The 20,113-nt window shown below is 39.5% G+C and overlaps 1 protein-coding gene across 9 annotated transcripts in view; it reads right to left on the reverse strand.

Annotated features, from left to right (window-relative positions):
• The window catches only part of SLC4A4 (solute carrier family 4 member 4), a 315,013-nt gene that overhangs the window by 184,706 nt on the left and 110,194 nt on the right, over nucleotides 1-20,113 (reverse strand). For 7 of the 9 annotated variants that reach the window (XM_032458395.1, XM_032458408.1, XM_032458417.1 and 4 more), the window contains exon 4: nucleotides 5,624-5,759. In XM_032458395.1, the coding sequence (XP_032314286.1) occupies nucleotides 5,624-5,759 (136 nt within the window). Of the gene's footprint in view, nucleotides 1-5,623; nucleotides 5,760-6,018; nucleotides 6,202-6,235; nucleotides 6,313-20,113 lie in introns of those variants that run through there. The other 2 variants (XM_032458430.1, XM_032458422.1) reach the window with 2 other exon arrangements.

Here is a 20,113-nt window from a genome sequence, read left to right on the forward strand (position 1 = left end):
TAGACTTGACCTTTGCCCTGGAATATAACCAACTACATAAAACTATTAGAGCAATAATAAATTTCTTGCTAACTGATAAGTGCCTCATCACAGATAAAAGAAGCCAACATGAGTGTGTATCTGGGATGAATGATGTTTTTAAGAATTCTTAAATTTCTAGATCAACTGCAAAAGCTATTGCAAAACAGTGTAGTAACCACATATAATCACATAGATGATTAAATTCCTTCTCCCTCAGACTTTTTCTTACAGAACAAATAAACTTGGTCTGAAATGGAATTTTCCAGTGTAATCCAGTAGAGGAGACACAGAGAAGGCAGTGTGGACTGGAAAGAGAGAGGTCCCTCTGCAAAGTCCCAAGGTAAGCACAAGTGACCGTGTTTGATGGGCAGGCCCTGAAATCAGGTTCTTCCGGGGAGGCAGAGTCATTCCGCCGAGCAGAAACACGAATGGGGGTCCTTCTGTGCTGTACCACTAGGACTGAAACATCAACACCCTTCTCCTTTGTTGGCTTGTTGGCTTGTTGGCTTTGTTGAAACTTGTGACGTCTTTCCTTTTCACCCAGGTTTGGCAGTAAAACGTGGATCATATTGGGGATGTGATCTTTTAACATGTGTTCTTATAACAGTGATGAAACCCAAAGTGGCCCACCTGAATATTCACTGAGGGGAAACTGAAAGCCAATAACCAGGCTTGCAGACATCACAGACTCAAAGAAATAAAGGGTTTGGAGCAGTGGAGGGTAGCGATAGCCCTTCTTCCTGGCTTTGGGCCATCACCAAAGCTGGACCATGACTTATTCTTTTACTGGTTTGCTTCATGAATCCATTAGCTAATGCCTAGCCACCTAGGAATTCTTAATAAGAAGCACAGACTTCTTCACTAATACCAAATATTTCATTACATCTACTGCTATGTCACTGAATGTCAGTATCCTAATGACCTCACACTTAGGAGTACTCTTTTTAAAAAGAATATTCTCTGCATTCCCTGTTCATATGCCTTTCTCAGTCCTGATCATTCTACCCTTTGCACAGTCTTTAACCTGTGCTCTCTATTGGAAGTGCCAGTGAAAATTCAAAGTCCTGACTTTTAGGAAAGGGAAGAGCAGAGAAACGATGTGAAAGAAGAGGGTGGTAGAGCTGGCTGTACTTCACGTAAATAAAGACTTCCCTTGTTTATGGTTTTATATAACTACTGTGGCTCTCTGAGACTTAAATGGGGATATTTTCTCTACCACTGGAACCACTTTCCTTATTTTTTGAGACACAGAGCTAACCTGAACTTCCTGAAGTAGAACTAAAACTCCAGTAATGCTGAGACTCAAGCAGGATATTCTTGGTCAATCAAGTCATGAGTCAACGGAAAAAAGTACAGAACATCCAGAGGGACAGTACCGAAGAGGGTTCTGTTGTGTTCTGTGGGAATGTGGGCTCACAGCAGAAACTACATTAAGCTGGAGAAGTCTGGTGGGTTAGTTCTCTTATGGAATAAAACAGCCCACTTAATTGGGGTTTTCACCAAGAAAGGAATTCTTCATTTTATGTTAGCCAGAAAAATATCCACCCTGCATTTTCAAATGTAAACTTTTATTACAAGTCTAGAAGGTTTGAGAGCTTTTCATCGGGGGGGGGGGGGTGGAATAGCCCTATCATGTCTGGAAACTGGACATTGTAAATGGGAGTCAGAAATTGCTGTAAAAACATTCAGAAGCAGAGTTCTGTTACAGGAAGCAAAAATCACCGAAAATCTGAATCATTTCCGGAGGCACAACGCCTCCAAACTTCCCAACGTAATTTAGGTGGAGTCACACACTCAGAACTAAGGGTCCATGTCTCTATTCACTCACTCTATAAAGATGCATATCTTGATTGTGGCCTATGTTCCAGGTAGTTGTAGGCACTAGGAATACGGTGGTGAACAGAACAGCCAAAAGCTCCTGCCCTCGTGGCACTTTAATTTGATTGGGAGGAGACAACAACAAGATATGTGAATATGTTAAATGCTGGTCAGTGCAAAGGATAAATACAATGGAGGACAAGGGGTCGAAAGGTTTGGGGGAAGTTTCCGTTTTAGATCACGCAGCTACTGAGAAGGTCACATCTGAACAAAGGCCTGAAGGAGGTGAGGAAATGAGCCATACAGGGAACTGTGGGGTACAGCAGTTCAGCAAGGAGAATATGTCAGACACAGGGAAGAGCAAGTGCGAAGTCCCTGACACAGCAGCCTGATCGGGCCTGTGAGGCTCGAGCAGAGCGGATGCGGGGGAGAGAAGTAGGAGGTGAGGTCAAAGAGATCACGGGGCATAGTTCATGAGGGAAGGGCGGGTTCAGGGAGATGGTATAATTAGGAAGTGTTTGCAGTAATCTAGATGAGAAATAATGGTGACCTGAACCACTGTAGTGACAGTGTTGAATGTGAGATATGGTGAGATTCTGAATATCCGAATAACTCTTGAGCGTAAACTAGATAGGGTTTGCCAATGGATCGAGTAAGCGATGTAGAGAAAGATGGACATCAAGGAAGACTCCAATCTTTCTGGCTTAAGGAACTAGAAAAAGGGAGTTGTTCACTGCGGTGGGGAATTCTGTAGGAGAAGCAGGTATGAGGTGGGTAGATCAGAAGCTCAGTTTCCAACATGTGATCTCAGATGCCTATTGCCCATTCAAACATTTGTTTTCAATCAAACAAGGCAAGAAGTCTGGGCTAGAGAACTAAACACAGATGGCACCAGCATATTGATGAATTAGTCTGAAACATCAAACAAAGGTCCTCTTTTGGGCTTTACACTTGGTGTGCTGGGTACCTTGGGTCTGTCATTAAGCTGCCATCAGTCAGAAAGAGATGGATTATCACAGAATTTCAACTCTAATCATGTAAAATTTCTAAGAAATTATTATATTTAGAACAGTAGATTCTAAGGCAATCAGTTCTCAACTAATCACACTCAACAAATGTTACTGAGGACCTATTATGCCAAGTGCTGCAAGGCACTGGGAATACAGTAATGAAAGACAGACATGGTGGTCTCTGACTTCAGATGAATTAGTGTAACGAGGGAGACAAAATGAAAAAAAAATCGCATATATGGTTGATTAATAGTAATTGTGGCAAGTCCTATAGAGGAGAAGTTATAGAGTGTAGACTCTGTGAGTATGTCTCTTCCCGGTACACAGGACATTCCCACTACACTTCCTCTCCAGCAGTATACTCTCTCAGGGACCAATGACAACACTGAAATGACATACATGCTCCCAAGGACAGTCTTTAAACACGGTATTCAAGACCATCTTAACCTTTAAGAATCTAAAATGAAAGTGCTGTGTCCATCTCATGAAATGTTGAATTACCTATACAATGAGCTGTGATCTCTTCACATTGCCTGGACCAGGGGGCATATAAAATAAAGAATAGTCTGCATTTGATGGAAAGCAAAAACAGAGCGCTGTACCTGAATTCTACTCCATACGGGCACTGGCACAGAATTTTAGGATCAAAGTAGGATTCAAGGTAGGTCTCCTAGTCACAGCAGATTACACCATTATATACACAGGGATGGAACTTTAGAGCTAGAAGATACACATGATGTTAGAGAGGATGAACCTAGTATGGCTTTCATTTCATAGAACAGAAAACTCAAGCTCGGGAAGACGACATGACTACACGACTTGCCCAAAATGGAATAGCTAGTTAGCAGCAAAGCCACAGTCTCCCCAACACTTAACTCAGGCTGCACCATTATGATTCTGACTCTGTTTTCTCCTGTTAGAAAGAATGAAATGGAGATACTAATAAAAGTCTTTGCTTTTACAGTCTTCTTTTGGATAATGTTTTATGAATGAAAATTATACTTTACAGAGAAACAGAAACAGACCCACAGACATAGAAAACGAACTTACAGTTACGATAGGGGGAAGGAGGAGGAGGGATAAATTGGGAGTTCAAGATTTGCAGATACTAATTACTATATATAAAATAAGTAAACAAGAAGTTACTTCTTTTTTCTAAAGCTTTTTTTTTATTGAGTTACAGTCATTTTACAATGTTGTGTCAAATTCCAGTGTAGAGCACAATTTTTCAGTTATACATAAACATACGTACATTCATTGTCACATTCTCTTTCGCTGTGAGCCACCACAAGATCCTGTATAGTTTCCCTGTGCTACACAGTACAATCTTGTTTATCTACTACAACAACAAGTTACTTCTGTACAGCACAGGGAACTCTATTCAATGGCTTGTAGTAACCTATAATGAAAAAGAATATGAAAACGAATATATGCATGTATATGTGTGACTAAAACATTATGCTTTACACCAGAAACTGACACAACATTGTAAACTGACTAGACTTCAATATAAAAAAAGTGTTCTTTGCAGAGGACTTTTAACATCTGGGTTATTGGTCCTGAGAGAGGGGAATAAGAGACAATTTCTGTCTCATGGAATGAGGCCCCAAAAGTGCAAAGAATGAAGGGCTTCAAGAGGGAGCACCAGAGATGGAGGAGCAGAAACAAGTTGTTGCTCACATCTGTGTTCCCAGGGCCTAAAACAGGGCCCAACATGTACTAGGCATTCAAAAAACACTGGTTGAATTTAATTGATTTGAATTAAATTACAGTCTATAAAAGGCATATTTAACATTACTCTGTGGACGATCAAATACAGACTGTCCATATAAGGACAATGAGAGACCAAAAACTGCATCATATCAACAACTTTATATTACATGATTTTGTGTCATAGAAGATTTAGAGTAGAGTGTTAACCAAATCTACATATAGAAAGGAAGAAAAGAAGAAAAGCTCTGTTATTGTGAGATTAATGAAACTTTAGATATTTGTGCTGTGCTTAACAACTTACAAAGCATTTCCATATATATGTGTATGTATGTATATAAATATCCATGATATAATTAGATATCTAGCTTACTTTACACTTATCTATTATGTATCTTATATAGCATACATATATATTATATGCAGTAGGCATTATTATCCAGTAATTATTGATGATGAAATCAAAGTTCTGAAAAACTGAGTGTGATACATCTTGACAGGTGACAAGAGTCTGAAATTGAACACAAGTCTCTAACATTCCCAATGCAAGTGAACCTTCTACTTGCTTTCACTGGGTACTTAAAAGATGACAGATTTTTACTTGGAATAATAGCAAGTTTATGGGTAAGAGTTGTTGTCTTCACAACCTCCCTCCTAACAGGAAATGAGCCATCAGTAAGACACTGTCTCACAAGATACCTAGGCATATGGAGACTGTGGGTGCAAATCTCTAGGCTATCCTGTTTAGGTGTTTCAGTTTATCTCTTTTAAATATTTCACTATTACATAGCATATAAGTGGAGATTTACTTCTAATTCTGTGTAAGTGTGAAAATGATAAGAATGCAGACCAAGGAAACAATGTTCCGGCAGTGAAATTAAGGGTGTACTGAATCTCTGTCAATGTCAAAGAGAAGAAAGAGAATTCTTTAATTCCTTGATCCAGCCAGCCTCGTGCTCATCAGTCATTCAGAGTGCTCAGGTTAGAGGAAGGGGCTCACAGACAGGCATCCTGCCCCGTCCTTGTTTCCCCAGGTGGCTACCACACGGTCCGCTGAGCCTCACCTCGCTGTCTCCTTCCACTCCATCTCCTGCCCGTCCACGGCCAGCAGCTCATCCAGTTCAGTGAAGAGCTGAGGGGGTGCTGGGCTGTCATCCTCCTCGCCCAAGATGAATCGGATGCGTTCTGCGGCAGGAGAGACTGCAGAAGTGAAAATACTGTGGTTAAACACTGGCTGCACAACCCTGAGGAAAGTGTGACTCCGAGCTCTTCCTCTGTCCCCAAAGCTGCTGGGCTTCCCTTCCACATTTTCCGTGGACATCTTCCTTGATGAGCCTCCCTTGTCCCCAACCTAAAGACAAAAAGGAATCCAAGCCCTTCTCTATTCCTTTGGTTCTAAGCTCTCCACCGCCCTCCAGAAGGACAGCACTGAGGTTCTGGGTGGTGTGCAATGAAGAACCTTTAGCCCTCAGATGAGCTGAGGTCCAACCGCATGACCTTCCCTCCTTCCTCACTAGGGACCCATCCGAAAGCATTAGACAGAAACCAGCTTGAGCCAATCGCTTCTTCCACAGCAGTGGGAGGGGGCAACAGAGCACCCCAATCCTGAGTTTCTCCCAGGCCCCCACCCCCCCGCCACCCTCCCCGCGTCCAATGCCGAAAGCTCAAGCCCTCACAGGCTCCTCACTGCCCGTGGCTGCCTCACTGCAAAGCTGCTGAAGGAATATTTAACAGGACGGAGCCTCTTCTTTACATGATGGCGGTACCCAAAAATATTTAGTCACACTTCAGTGCCCTTGAAAAACAAGCCCAAGTAAAACATTGTACACCTGAGGGGAAAAAAATGTCCAATACGCTCAAGTACATAATTGAATGCCCTAGTAGCTCCTCCTGACTCCGTCTCCTGAAAAATCATGTAATGAAAAATTAACTAGAATTTCCCCCAAGTCGTGGGTTATTTTCTCTTTCTCAGAAAAAAAAAAAAAAAAAAAAAAAAAAAAAGGAAAGTGTCCAGAAACTGATGGTTATGCTACAAAACCAAGGGCCACAGATACTCTTTCTCAGCCCTGGGTAAAACCAAAAATGTTATATACACGTGAATGCAGACCAAGTACACAGATCTACACAGATATACATATGTAGAAATTTGTAGAAATGTATGTATTCAACCTAATAAAACAAACACAAAATCCCTATCATCTGAAAGCTGCTATAATACAGGACAGAATAAAATTCCATAAATATCGAAATACATTTACTAGAAATAAACCCATGAAAAATATTCACCCTACCTAGTAATCAAAACTAATTACTGAAATAAGATAAAATAAGATACATTTTACCAATTAAAATGGCAAAAATTAAAAAGAATGATAATCCCAGTATTGGCAAGGGTTTAGGACACACGCAATGGCACCTCTTAATTTACATGGCTGGTGCAGCCTAAAAGCGAAGATCTCTCTGTAGGGAAATTTGAAAAAAATATGGAAATGTTCTAAAACTGTACCTATCCTGTGAGCCAGTTATTCTGCTACTAGAAAGATGTTCATTTCAAATAAATAATTGCTGTTATCACAAAGACGTAACTACAGAAGTGACCACTGTGGCATAGTTTATAACTGAGAAAAACAGAAAAAGCTTAAAAGGAAGATTGGTTAAATAAACTACACGAAACCCATTCAATAAAATGCCATGTGGTCATAAAACATGAAGATGAGGTTTTTTTTTTTTACATCTGTACCATATATTAAATGAAAAAACAAAACTACAGAATCATATGCATAAAGTGATCCTATTTTGGTAAAGAAAAATACACATGTATCCATAAAATAGTCTGGAATTGAGGGAGCCCTCACTTTGCGTAGGTCTGATGAGTGTGAATTACAGCTACCAGAGTTTGGTTAAGTAATACTAGTCCCCCTACAACACAGCTGAAATGTCAGCTGCGTGCTATATTAACTGTGAGTAATTGTTTAAAGGACAAACTTTAGCTCTTCAGTCCACCAATTACTATGTAAGCATGTAATTACATATTTATGTGCATATAATCATATGTACACAATACATGTTATGTACATTATTATGTGTACATAATTATATGTACATAACATGTGTGTGATTGCATATTATAATACTACTATGTAAATAACATGTGCTTCATGATGGTGATCAATCACAGTGCCTCTTTCAAAGTCCGTCAGTGACTGGTCACCACATGTGTCATCCAGTTCAGGCACAGACAGCAAAGTGAGTAGCTGTGTTGCCTTCTTGTCCTGATAAGTTTATACGACATGGATAATCGAAAGGGGGAGTTGGCCAACAAAGATGGAAGCACAGCACAGAAACAAGAAGTGCTAATGCTAGAAGTGAAATCTATGGCAAACACAAATGGAGTTGCAGAAGACCTAGCTGAGTACAGGAATGTAGGTGATGCTGCCGTTCACCACTTGAGAGACTCCAGACGTACAGTCAGAGAAACTTAATGAAGGCAAACTCCTTAGCATAAATAGTAACGCAAGTGGTTGTACCAGAATGATAACAATGTCCCAGAGGAAGTGAGTCTGGCCAAAACAAAAACTTCCCATTGAAAGAGTGCTCAGAGACATTTCCTGACATGGAAAGCACAAAGGATAAAATGTTGGCAGCTGATCCAAACTTAGAGAGGAGAATGACAATTCGCCTGGGCATAGAAAAGATGCTCACTCCATTTCATAAACTGTACAATAGGAAGAAGACGACCACTCTTCAAATCAATTCTGATAAGATTTTACAGAGGGTGGGTATAGCTTCAGCGGGAGAGAGCATGGTTGGCATGCACAAGGCCCTGAATTCAGATAAAGAAATGAGCTAAATACAAGACACAGCACTGCACTGAGACTCTGGAGCCCAGCTGCCAGGGTCTGAATCCAAACTCTGTTACTTGTTTGCTGTGTGACCTGAGGCAAGTTAGTTAACATCTCTGTGTCTCAAGTTCCCCACCTGAAAAATGGGATGATGATGATAAAATACAAGATTTAAATCTGTTTTAAAATTACTGGCCCTTACTAGTAAAATATGCCTAGCTTCTAAGAAAGAAAGCTCTCACAGATACTGGCCTGGAAAAGCCCTCTATGTTGAAAATACATCAGGTAAGAAAGAAAACAGTCAAAAGTTCTGCATGTTTTATCTCAGTGAATTAAGTGGCTTCAAGAATGAGAGCACAAGTGCGTACATTCTGGGAAACAGCCAATTAAAGAACAAGAGGAAAATAAAGAAACCCCTTCAGCCTCACTTTCATAAGGGGGAGTGGGGAGATGAAAGCATCAGAAAATCAACTTGCATCACAGATGAATAGATTACGGTTCTAAGTAAATATTAATCTAGTTTCATCACAAAAGAGAACCTGGAGAAAAAATGAGAAAGGGTGACAGGGAGGGAAGAAAGGAGGGAGACAGAGAAACTGTCAAGTTCATCCAATCACCTTTGTCAGAACATAAGGCCTGTAGATCAAAGCGAAGTTAATGCCTCTCACATACCTTGATTTTCTTTCTTTCTTTGTTTTATTCATTCTGTCCTCTGGTTAAAACGTGTTTTGGCTTTTTTGAGTAGCTCCAGAATTTCCTGGAGGATCCTACACCAGCGTGGTTATCTCTGACCCATGTCCACCTTTACGATGACATGATGGTCTGCAAGGGTTGGGGACACCCACTGCTCCCAAATTCCCACTGCCAACAAGAAGAAGGCAAATGTGGGACGGGAATGCCGCCACACCCACTGCCACCACCAGTCCCACGGCAGACGTCACTTCCACACCTTCACACTCGTTCCTGCGGAGCCTGAACTTGGCCTCCGCACCCATCTGGGCAGCCACCACCCACCAATCAGAGATGGCAGATGGGAAGAAACCTCTTCACCATGCCCACTGCCAGCTGGCCTTTCATGTCACTCTGGCCCCAATCTGTGGGTCCAACCTTGTGTCCCACGGGAACCCGGAAGTGTCTTATGACAGAATATACCCGCTCATTTTCAGATCTTTTTCATTTTCCCTGTCTAGAATATTCTTTTCTTTCCTCCCTAACTCTGACTCAATTTCTAAGGCCCAGTTGAAAATTCTATCTTTTCCAATAACCTATACTAACCGTTCCCAGAAACATGAATTCCTCCTTTATTCAAACCATCACAATACTTTTTGTCCGAACTATTCATTGAGGCACCAACAAATATACAGTTTGTTCATTATTATCTAACTTTTGAAGATGTGCCACCTCTCTCTAACTAGGTCTAACGAGGTCTGTGTCTTACGCACCTTCCTTAAAGACCAACACTGTATCGTACACCTAATAGTCACTTTGAATATTAATGAATTAGATATAACTAAGTAAACCTCGGACATTTTCAAGTACACAAAAACATAACCGCTTGCCCAAAGCAACTTACATTAAGAACTCTGAAATGGAAAATATCTAACTTTTGAAAACTGTCCTTATTTTACCCTTCCCTTTAATCCATCTTTACATAAGCTGCACCAAAACACGGTCGCCAGCCCCTGTAGAGTAAGTCACAAATAAAAGGAGGAGCATTTCAGGTAAGTTATTTTCCTCTGCTAGATGCAATCTCCTCCCACCCTGAGGGACCACAACATTTAATGTGCACATCTATTAAGACATTTAATATCCACTGCTTGATGTGTCGTTATGCAGCGCTGTACTTTGTCTTTGCAGCTTTTCATCTCTTACCTAAACTGCTCTTGGTGCCTATCTTGTGCACAGTGAAGTTACCCAAAAGAGTAGGGATGAAACAATGAGTAAGAGAATGAATGAAAGAATGAATAATATATATTCTGCCCCAGTTCCTCACAAGATCTCTTACTCTGCTTCTATCCTCTGTCTCTTTTTAAGCACAACTAGGAAAATGACACAATGTAACAAAATGGAAATGAGGGGAAGGGGGGCTTAGCCATATCTGAAGCACAGTTCCTATACTCTCATTTGGTAACTTAATTAATATTTATTAATTTTTAGTTCATGCAATACAGTATGGTATTTACTGAAATGACACAAAGTATTTTTTTAAGATAACACCTCTGTCCTCAAGGAACTCACAGCTGGAAGATAACACATGATAATAGGAAAAATGCTATGGATAAAAATGTAATATGCAAGAAGTAACATTTTTGAATAGTTACAGTGTAATAGGCATTGTGTTAAGTGTTTTCCATTTACATCATTTGTTTTACACAAGCCTATGAACTATCTACTACTTTTATTTTCTTATATTATTCTCTCATAACAGACAGGGAAACTGAGCATAAAGAAGCTAAGGGACTTCCCGAAGATTACACAATTAGTAAGTGCTAGGATCTCAAACCCACTTATGTGATTTCCAAGCCCATATCGTAGCCACCACTCTAATGGATGATCTCATTTAAAGGGGTGGGGGGCAGATTTCTATATAAACAGTACAGACAGTAAATGTACTGGACTTCAGAAGAGACAGAAATCATAATGGCATATGAAAGAGTCCAAAAGTAAATTAATTGAACATTTGGTTCATTACCCACTAAAAGGCAATCTGTGAATGTACTCTTTTATTTTTGGTCTGCGAAGCATCCCACTGTGGTCACCCTGCAGGCTACCTCAAAATAAATTTTTTAATAGAAATAATGATCATAATGAACAATTCATACTGAGCCTGACAAGTTTACATGCAAATTCCCTTCTGTGGGTTAAATGAGGACTTTTGGATTTTGTATTTTCTCCTTGTCAAAGTCCACCATCTGGTAAAGTCTTAGCTCTCAAACCAAAGTATAAAAAGAAATAACTATTTGTTTCTTTAAGTTATTAATGTGCTATCACCAACTGGTTTACACAGTTAACATTTTAAGTATTCATTTCTCTTCTGAGATAAGAGTTTACAGGTCGATACCACAGTTGTTAAAACTTACACAATTTATCAAATCATTAGGCCACTGTAGTACTCTAAAAAATACAATTAAATGTATATATAAAATCCTCAGACTTACTTTCATATTCAAAACTATAAGAAATGATAAATAGCTAAATGAATACATTTCCATAGACATATTAATCTTTAACACACACACATATGCATTGCAGTGGCATCTGGTCCACCCAGCACCCCTAACCTCTTTTTCTGATAACAGCACCCCATTTTCCTTTGGAGAACTGTCTTATAATACTTTTAAGTCCACTGAGGCTGAATCACTCCCTGTGACCCAGGCCTGGACAATGAGAATATCATACAATTCTTGGCCACAGCAATTAATTTTTGAGTGGACACTTTACCTAATCCAGCCCAATCAGAGTAAATAAGCATTGTACTTTTGTTGGAACTTCCAGGAAATAAATTTTCTCCTTATGTTAAGGTGCTAAGATGCTAATAAAAGCTTTGAGTGCAGATGGCCACCGTGCAACCCTAAGGGAAGAGCCTGCCTGGGAATAAAAAACACAGAACCAAGACGGCAACATGTTCCTGACTCCATCACTTAAGCACCTAGATTCAGCCATGCCTGAAGTCAGTAACTTCTCAATCATATGTAAGGATTCCCTTTTAGCTTAAAGTAACCTGAGGCAATTTTTCTGTCACTTGCTACCAAAGAGTTATCATACAAACAGCTATGATCCCATTTTAATGGGTTAGAGTAGAGCTAACTTCTATTAGCCATCTACGTTTTAGCATGTTCACATTAATTGCTTTGAAGAACCTGTTCCTATAGAATCCAACTTTTACTGGCATGACCTGTACATATCATGTAGACTTTCTCCACGCCTCTACCTACTTCTACCTCAACATACCCAGAAAATGACTATTGATTTACATGCTGGCAGGCTCCAGACAGGTAAATTAGATGGTTACTTTTTCTGTTTCAAGACAGTGAAACAGCCAAAGAGCTGTCATTAAGAAGGATAATTTCAAAAATACTTAGGTATCCATGTATTAATAAGCTCCCACACATGAAAAGCTGTCAATTATCACAATTATCCTTAATCTGCCATGACATGATTATTCAGCTAAAAAGAGTCAACGGCACGAAGAGCCTGGATTCCAGGATACCACCAACTCCCTCACTTAGGAGCAGAGCAAGCTCAGCTTCAGCCAGCAAGGGGGTGACAGAAACTGGAGTTTGCTGAGACATTTCTGGAAAATACCTATGTCTCAGTCTTCCATTTTCAAGATGTTAAAAAAAAAATTTACCTATAGTTTATATTACAAAAATGTTATCAGGACTCAAGTCCTTTCTATAAGATATTCAGAATTCTTTAGAACAAAAAAGTGGTAGCCCTCACATTCCTCAACTTATTCTGTCCTTTGCTTTCATAATTTCTGCCAACACAGTGGGTTGGAAAAATTAAAACTAGGCTTTCAGTGGTGTTCATATGTGTATCTAAAATGCTGCTAAGCTGTTCACAAGGAAGTAGTCCCAGTGATGGCCTGTCAGTCAAATAAATGTATCTATGAAATTCCAGGGCACATCATATTGAAAAAAAATTGGCTCAAAGCCTTTTTGGTCTGCTGATGCTTTTCATCAATTATTCCAATTATATTAATTACATTATTTATACTGTCCCAATATTTCAAGAATCTCTATTAGAAAGACATAAGATTCAAATCAGTCATTTTGGGTATTAGCAGCCTCACTGGTGACCTAAACTAAGTAACTGTTAAGGACTGAACTGTGTCCCTGACAAAATTCATATGGTGAAACCCTAGTCCCTAATGTGATGGTATTTGGAGATGGAGCTCTTGGGAGATATCTGAGTTTAGATGAGGTTTTGAGAGTGGGCCCCTCATAATGTGACTAGTGCCCTTATAAGAAGAGACAGCTGAGAGCTTGCTGCCTCTTTCTCTCTACCATGTGAGAACACAGGGGGAAGGCTGCCATCCGCAAGCCAGGAGCTGGGCCTTCATCGGGGAACCAAATCACCTGCTACCTTGATCTTGGCTTCTCAGTCTCCAGAACTGTGAGAGATAAATCCCTGCTGTTTAAGCTACACAGTCTACAATATTTTGTCACAGCAGCTTGAGCTAATACAGTAACTGAACTAATGGTGAAAATAAGCTTTTTGATTTTTTTTTTTTTTTTTTTGGTCTGGACTCTCCCATATCATCCTATCATTTCTCCCACTTCACTTAATCCATGTTTGCAGGGTAGTCACGAGCCCTTGGAGGGAAAAGATAGGCTCACAGAAACAGTAATAACCCAATTTCACTGACTCTGCCCCAGTTACATAACACATGACTGCCCCTCACTGATAAATCTACCTCCCAAGTATCTGCTAGGCCCCCTGGGGATGTTTCACTCTTATCCTTTTGGCTCCATCCCACCTCTGATGCCTTCTGCCTGCAAAAATCAGCTGGAAAGGGTATCACATTGTAGACACTGCCACTGGGGCCCAACAAGCCAATGACAATACCCTGCCAAGCAAGTCAGCTTCTGAAGTTCCCAAGGAGGCAATACTTGAGGTACCAAAGCAACACAGCAATGGGAAGGAAAAAAGCAGGTGACCAAGAAGTCTGGATGGAATATCATGACAGATAATGTGGATGTGATGAGTCAGTACATTGTTCAGAGTACATTTTGCCCCTGCTTGAGACGTAAATTATGTCTTTTGACACCTACCACATGCCAGAGAATTTCCAGAAGAAAAGAAAGGATTCAAGGAAGGAAGAGGAATTTCCACAACCATGTCTATCACTCAAATTTAACCACCAGGATGTCTCTGTCTTATCAAGGTTGCAAGGTACCTAATGCCTTACATATCTGCATAAACATTAATTGTGGGTTCTTATTTTTAACTCCCTTCTAGTCTTTTGTTCAGATCAAATTCCTTTCCTCAAAGAACCAGCTGTACCCTGACCCTTCCTTCAGGGAATCAATAAATTCTGTTTTGCTTATTCCAGTTATAATCGGATTTCTTGCACTTGCAACCAAAGGCTTACTGATTTATATAGTGTGTATAGGAAAAAAAAAAAAAAACTAGAGCCAAATGTTAACAACCTTTATCCCCAAAAATAGAATTATTGCTTATGTGCAATTTCCAAATTTTCCAAAATTAACATTAATGTCATTATTATAAGGAAAACAAACTTATTAAGGTATTTTTAATCGCTAATGTGGGGACAATCATGCCAAATTAGTCCCTACAGTACTTGAAACTGCAAAATCTCAATTATCTTTCTCAACAAATGCTCAAAACAAACATAACCCTCAAGCATTTGCCTCTACTGCTGTCTAGGGATTCAAACAGCCGTTTCTGAACCATAGGACAGGACTGGCCATGGTTCTGAAAGCTAGCAGACTGATTAGCCACACAGGTATAAAAGAAACCCCATGGGCACAGAACAATGGGGACGGGGTGAGGGGCCTCATGCAAGTGGCATGGAAAAAGTAAGGTGCTTTCTGTAAACAGTAACTCACCCATTAATTAAGATGGCAACGGCTGTGGCCACCTGCAACCTGTTTCTAAAAGACCTAAGAGTTCCTAATGCGTGTCCCAGTTCCCACTTCCATTTTTCTTTAATTTCTTCCTCCCTGCTTCACTTCTCTTTGCCCTGCCAGAGCTGTCCATGATACGGTTTATATGATGAATCACTCTGCTTAAGAGTGAACACATCAGCATTTTCTCCAGGTTCAACTCAGAACAATTATCAGCACAATTTATACCCTGAGGTTTCTAAAGTCAGACTCAATTCTCATCAACGTTAGGAAATCTTCCCGATTCCTAAAATAAACTCTACAGACTTGCTCGACTGCAACTCTCTTCTATACAAAGTAGCTAAATTTATTGCTCCAATATTAGTGTCACCACCACCACGCTGCTGCCATCAGATGCCTCCACAGACAAAAAGAGGCATCCTCCTTCCTGCAGACTTTCTTTCAAAATACATAAGAATTAAAGGTACCAAGCTTTAAAGAATCTTTAGGGCTTCTGACTTCATCCCCACATTGCCAAAAATTTCTACCCATCTTTCCTGGATAGCAATACTGAGAAATGTGATTCAGAACATAATTCCGTTAAGAAAGGAAAGAGTAGGGAATGGGGGCATCAAGGACACATTGCATTGGTACTGGTTCTTTATAAAGAAAAAAAAAAAGTCACATTCCCCACAGACACGTCACTGCTCTAAAGATTTTGATGGGACTCTGAACATAAGAATCGTCAACAAAATTCTACACTGAGCTTTTCCTCTTTTCTGCCTTAAGTCTGCTCAAAATTAGTGGCAGTGATCTCTCACCTCTCTGAAGCTTAATTACATTCTCAGCAAAGAAAAAAATATATATAACAGGTCCTCCAACACTACCAATTTGACATCAATAGTTTCACTGTTCTCAGACAACATAGTGCTTCATTTGCCTTGTCTGATCTACCCAGAAGGCTCTCCATTATTGAAGCCAACCAGCAACATATGTCCACTGGCCAGCAAAGACCTCAAAATGAGGCTGGAATCTTAAAGGCCACTTGTGAAGCTTAAGTTCAATGACTTGTGAAATGGCACATGAATAACAAGAATAATGTGAATTATAATAATTAATATAAACAATAAGTTTTCGTGCAGCTTCACCAAGTACCTTCCCAAATTATCAACAGTGATTTGCTAAACCCATTTTCAATAAACAAGAAGATGAAACGAGCTAAGTTTTAAGAACCATATTTTAGAAGGGAGGAGCATTTGTTACAGAAATAAACCTCCTTCTAAGTTATCCACACAAAGCTGATGGAAAACGTAGATCAGACAGTGTATGTGAGCTGGTCAGGGACTTTGATTTCCCATTAAAGTGTGTCATGGCTCATGAGAGTAATATCAACAAAAGTGAGAAAGTCACTCTTTTCAACACAATATGTTTTCACTATATTTTTTGTATCCAACATCTCCTTATCCCTTATATAAAAAGTCTAATTTATACACTTCAAGTCATCTGGAGATAACCTCGGTTCATCAGAAGGAGAGTCAACGAGCACCACTTCAAACGGCATTCATTAGTAACAGCTTCCCATTCAGAAAGAACAGGCAGAGAAAGTGTCTAGTCACTTCTAAGGCTTGTGGTGACATGTAAGACATGGCTATTCCTTAATTGGCTGCAGAATTTCCAATTACTTAAACATCAATCACAAATCTTAGAGTTCCTCTGTCTTCTCAGACAATCCTTTCTTTAGATTCATCACAAATCAGTTTAAAGTAGTTTAGAAATACATTTATCAATTTATCACACTTTTCAAGACCTACATAGGCTCAAATCTGTCTTTCTTGGAACTATGTTCGCAAAATGCTTCAGTAACCTTAGAAAGTAGAGGTAAGGCATTCACTTGACAATTGTCCAGATCCCTCTGCCACCCTCCGTATGTGGAGAGGCAGGAAAGAGCCACGAGCAAAGTGGGATACCTGGGGTTCAAATACAGAAGGATATAAAGAATGAGACAGAGAACTCCTAAGAAGGCAGTAGAAGGTGCTCTGGGTCTGAAAAATGAGACAAGCTGAAATTTCTAAGAGGAAGCCAAGGTCAAATGCCAAAGCCAGCAAATACAAACAACAAATCTAAAGACACCAGGAGGGAGAATCAAGATCAAGTCACCAAATTAAGAGTGAAAAACCAGGGCAAATAGAGATAAAAGCAACTCATTACGGATAGGTAGGAGAGTCAATAGGTCAAGGCAAATATTAAATGTAAATACTCATTTACGTTAAGCCTAATATTGTGAAAATAAATTAAAGAAGTACTGTTGTTTTGGGAGTATGATGGGAAGGGGGGATCGTCCTCAATACACTTTAAGGAGGGCTTACATAAGATAATAAAGACCCTCCAAATCTTGCTGGTATGTTGGCAAATTCCCCTAAGTGATCAATGAGGTGTCTGCAGTGGCTCGTTCTTTTAACTTCAGGGGGAGTAGATCTTTATAGCCTAGGAACCATTCGTTGTTCAGATGGAGTTCTACACGTGCCCTCCTGCCTAGTGATAGCAAGGAATTTTACTTCTTGAGACAACACAACCCTGAGTAAACAGTAATCATGGGTGGAGTGATGGAATCAGAATTATAAGACCTAAATCTCGTGCTCAGCTCCAATTCCAACTGAGCAAATCCCCCTTTACCCTCTGACTCACCTTTCCCACCTGGTTGACACACAGTAACAACAGGAAAAAGGAAGAGATGACAAGGCACATCCATGGATGATGGAACTGAACTGTGCTCTTCTGCCTCACCAAAATCTACCCAGAAACACAAGACACTGCTACTGTATTCAATGACCTACTGATGTGCTATTCATTCTATCACTTTTGAGCTCATCTTTCCTTTGAGAAACAACACCTATTAACAAATATCCTAATGGAAAGACTGAAAAAACCTGAAAAGCTGGCATTCTTGGAGGGAAAGACTATTAATCCTTGGCAATATTCTCAGCCTTTATATATCCCATTTTTCAGTCAAAGATGTGTAGTGGGCACTGACTATGAGTATTTACACACCAGCCACGTAAAGGAGTTGCACAACGAAGATATGTACTCGTCCTTTTTCAACGAATTTATCATCAAGTGTGGCAACAAAACTAAACCTCAGTGAAGGTGACTTCAAGAGAAAAGGCACATAACCAGCTCCAGAGACCTAAGTAAGCATGAACTGTTTAAGATGGTTTAAAAAGCTGAGACATCCCTGGAAGAAGAATAAAGCATGTGAATAAGGATGAGGAATTCCAAACACAGAAAGGGAAAGGGATGCATGATGGTCCACAGATTAACAGGAACACGCGGTGAGAGGCACTAAGCCGCGCACAAGGATGACGTGCTGAAACGAATGGGGATATTTTGTGTAGAGCACAAGTTTTCATGCACAGGTCCTACAGACAACCATCTGCTTTTTCTCCTCACGTAAGTGTCTGTCTTCAAAGCACATACACATCAACAACTCAAGAATCACTCAGTAAGTATTATACAACATTGGTTACCTCTGAGCTGCACCCAAAACACACACACATGAAGATCATTATGCCCTAAAAAATACTCACCCAGTCTCTAGTGTTGTCTAACAGAGATTTTAGGAAGTATGAGTCTCTACTACAGTAGGACAAAATTCATGTTTTGTGATCATGTTCCTTAAAAAAGTCTTAGTTTTTCAAAACAAGAGCCCAAATATTTTTACAGATTTCATTGTTGGTGTACATAAATTATAATTATTAAATATACTCTGAACTTCTGTCTTGTATATGCAAAGAAAAACTGGCCAACGCCCTGTCCTTATAAGATTATATTCATCTAATCCTACTTTAAATCACACCCCAAAATGCCATCTAATGGTTACTTGTTATCTCAGCCTAATAAATCCCCTAAACAGAATTCTGAAAGTCAGTTTCTAATCATTTTTCCCGGCCACTAATACAAAACAGACCTACATATTAAAATTGCATCATTTAGACATTAAATCAGTGGCTACTAAATTTTCTCCTACAGAGTAATTCATCTGAGTCATATGGATGGTAATGTCCAAGAATTCACTTCAGAAACATCAACTGCAGTTAAAATTTTTCTGAAATGTTTGTGTGGGTATGTCCTGCCATGAATGGCAATTGGTTAATTTGCCTATGAAATTAGTAGATTCTGAGCTGAGTCCAAAAAAAAAAAACTGTATTCTTTCACATGCCAAAATCAAGCTCACTTCAGAAGTGAATTTCTCTTCTATCTTGAATCTATTACAATTTGAAATGATAAAAGACTTGAAGAATAGTAACTTGGCTTACAATCTCATTTGGGATACAATCCCATGTAAGTGAACTGGACTACACACCCACTGCAGTCTTCTCTTCCAAAATTTATACTTCAGTTTTCCAGGATCACAAGATTTCTTCTTTTGCTTGTTCTTCTGTCAATCAATCACCACTTGCAAGCCTCTTCAAAAGAGAGTTACTAATATGGGGTTTAATTGAAGAGTCTTCAACATGCTTTCTGGTTTTTTTTTTCCAACCAAGCAGTAAAAAATGCAATATTTGCATTAGTCAGAGCACTTGATTGGAAACATTTATTAATAAGAACATTCATCAGTAAATAGCATGAACTAGGAACATTTTATCTCTTTAAGAACACCCCTATAACCTAAATATTATTATCTCTGTATTCATCAATAAAACATGTTCAAGGAGGTTCTGTACCTTACCCAAATCACAAGATCTAGTCATGAGGGAATCTGAGACTTGGAATGCAGTTCTGTAGATCTGACTGACTATAAAGTCCACACTCATTTTACTATAATGTGCTCCCCACTTCCTGCCTATCTCTACTGTATTTCTTAACACAGGGCACCCTTCAAGCGCCCATGAGCCATATCTCAAAACATATCTAGCCATTGACAAAAACTCTTTGAAAGTGAGTCATGTTAGGATCTTGATAATAACAATGTTTATTTTTCTCTTTTTAAGTAACCAAGTACTATATATTACCAAATGCCTTTCAAGGAATGCTAAACTTTTCCTACACTAAGCTTGAGATCGAGCCATTATTCCTTTACTTTTCAACAAGCCATCCATTCTACTCATTTTAATTTATTTTCCTCTGATTATGAATGGCTTTT

This window comes from Camelus ferus, chromosome 2 (genome assembly GCF_009834535.1).
Source record: "Camelus ferus isolate YT-003-E chromosome 2, BCGSAC_Cfer_1.0, whole genome shotgun sequence".
Taxonomy (NCBI): domain Eukaryota; kingdom Metazoa; phylum Chordata; class Mammalia; order Artiodactyla; family Camelidae; genus Camelus; species Camelus ferus.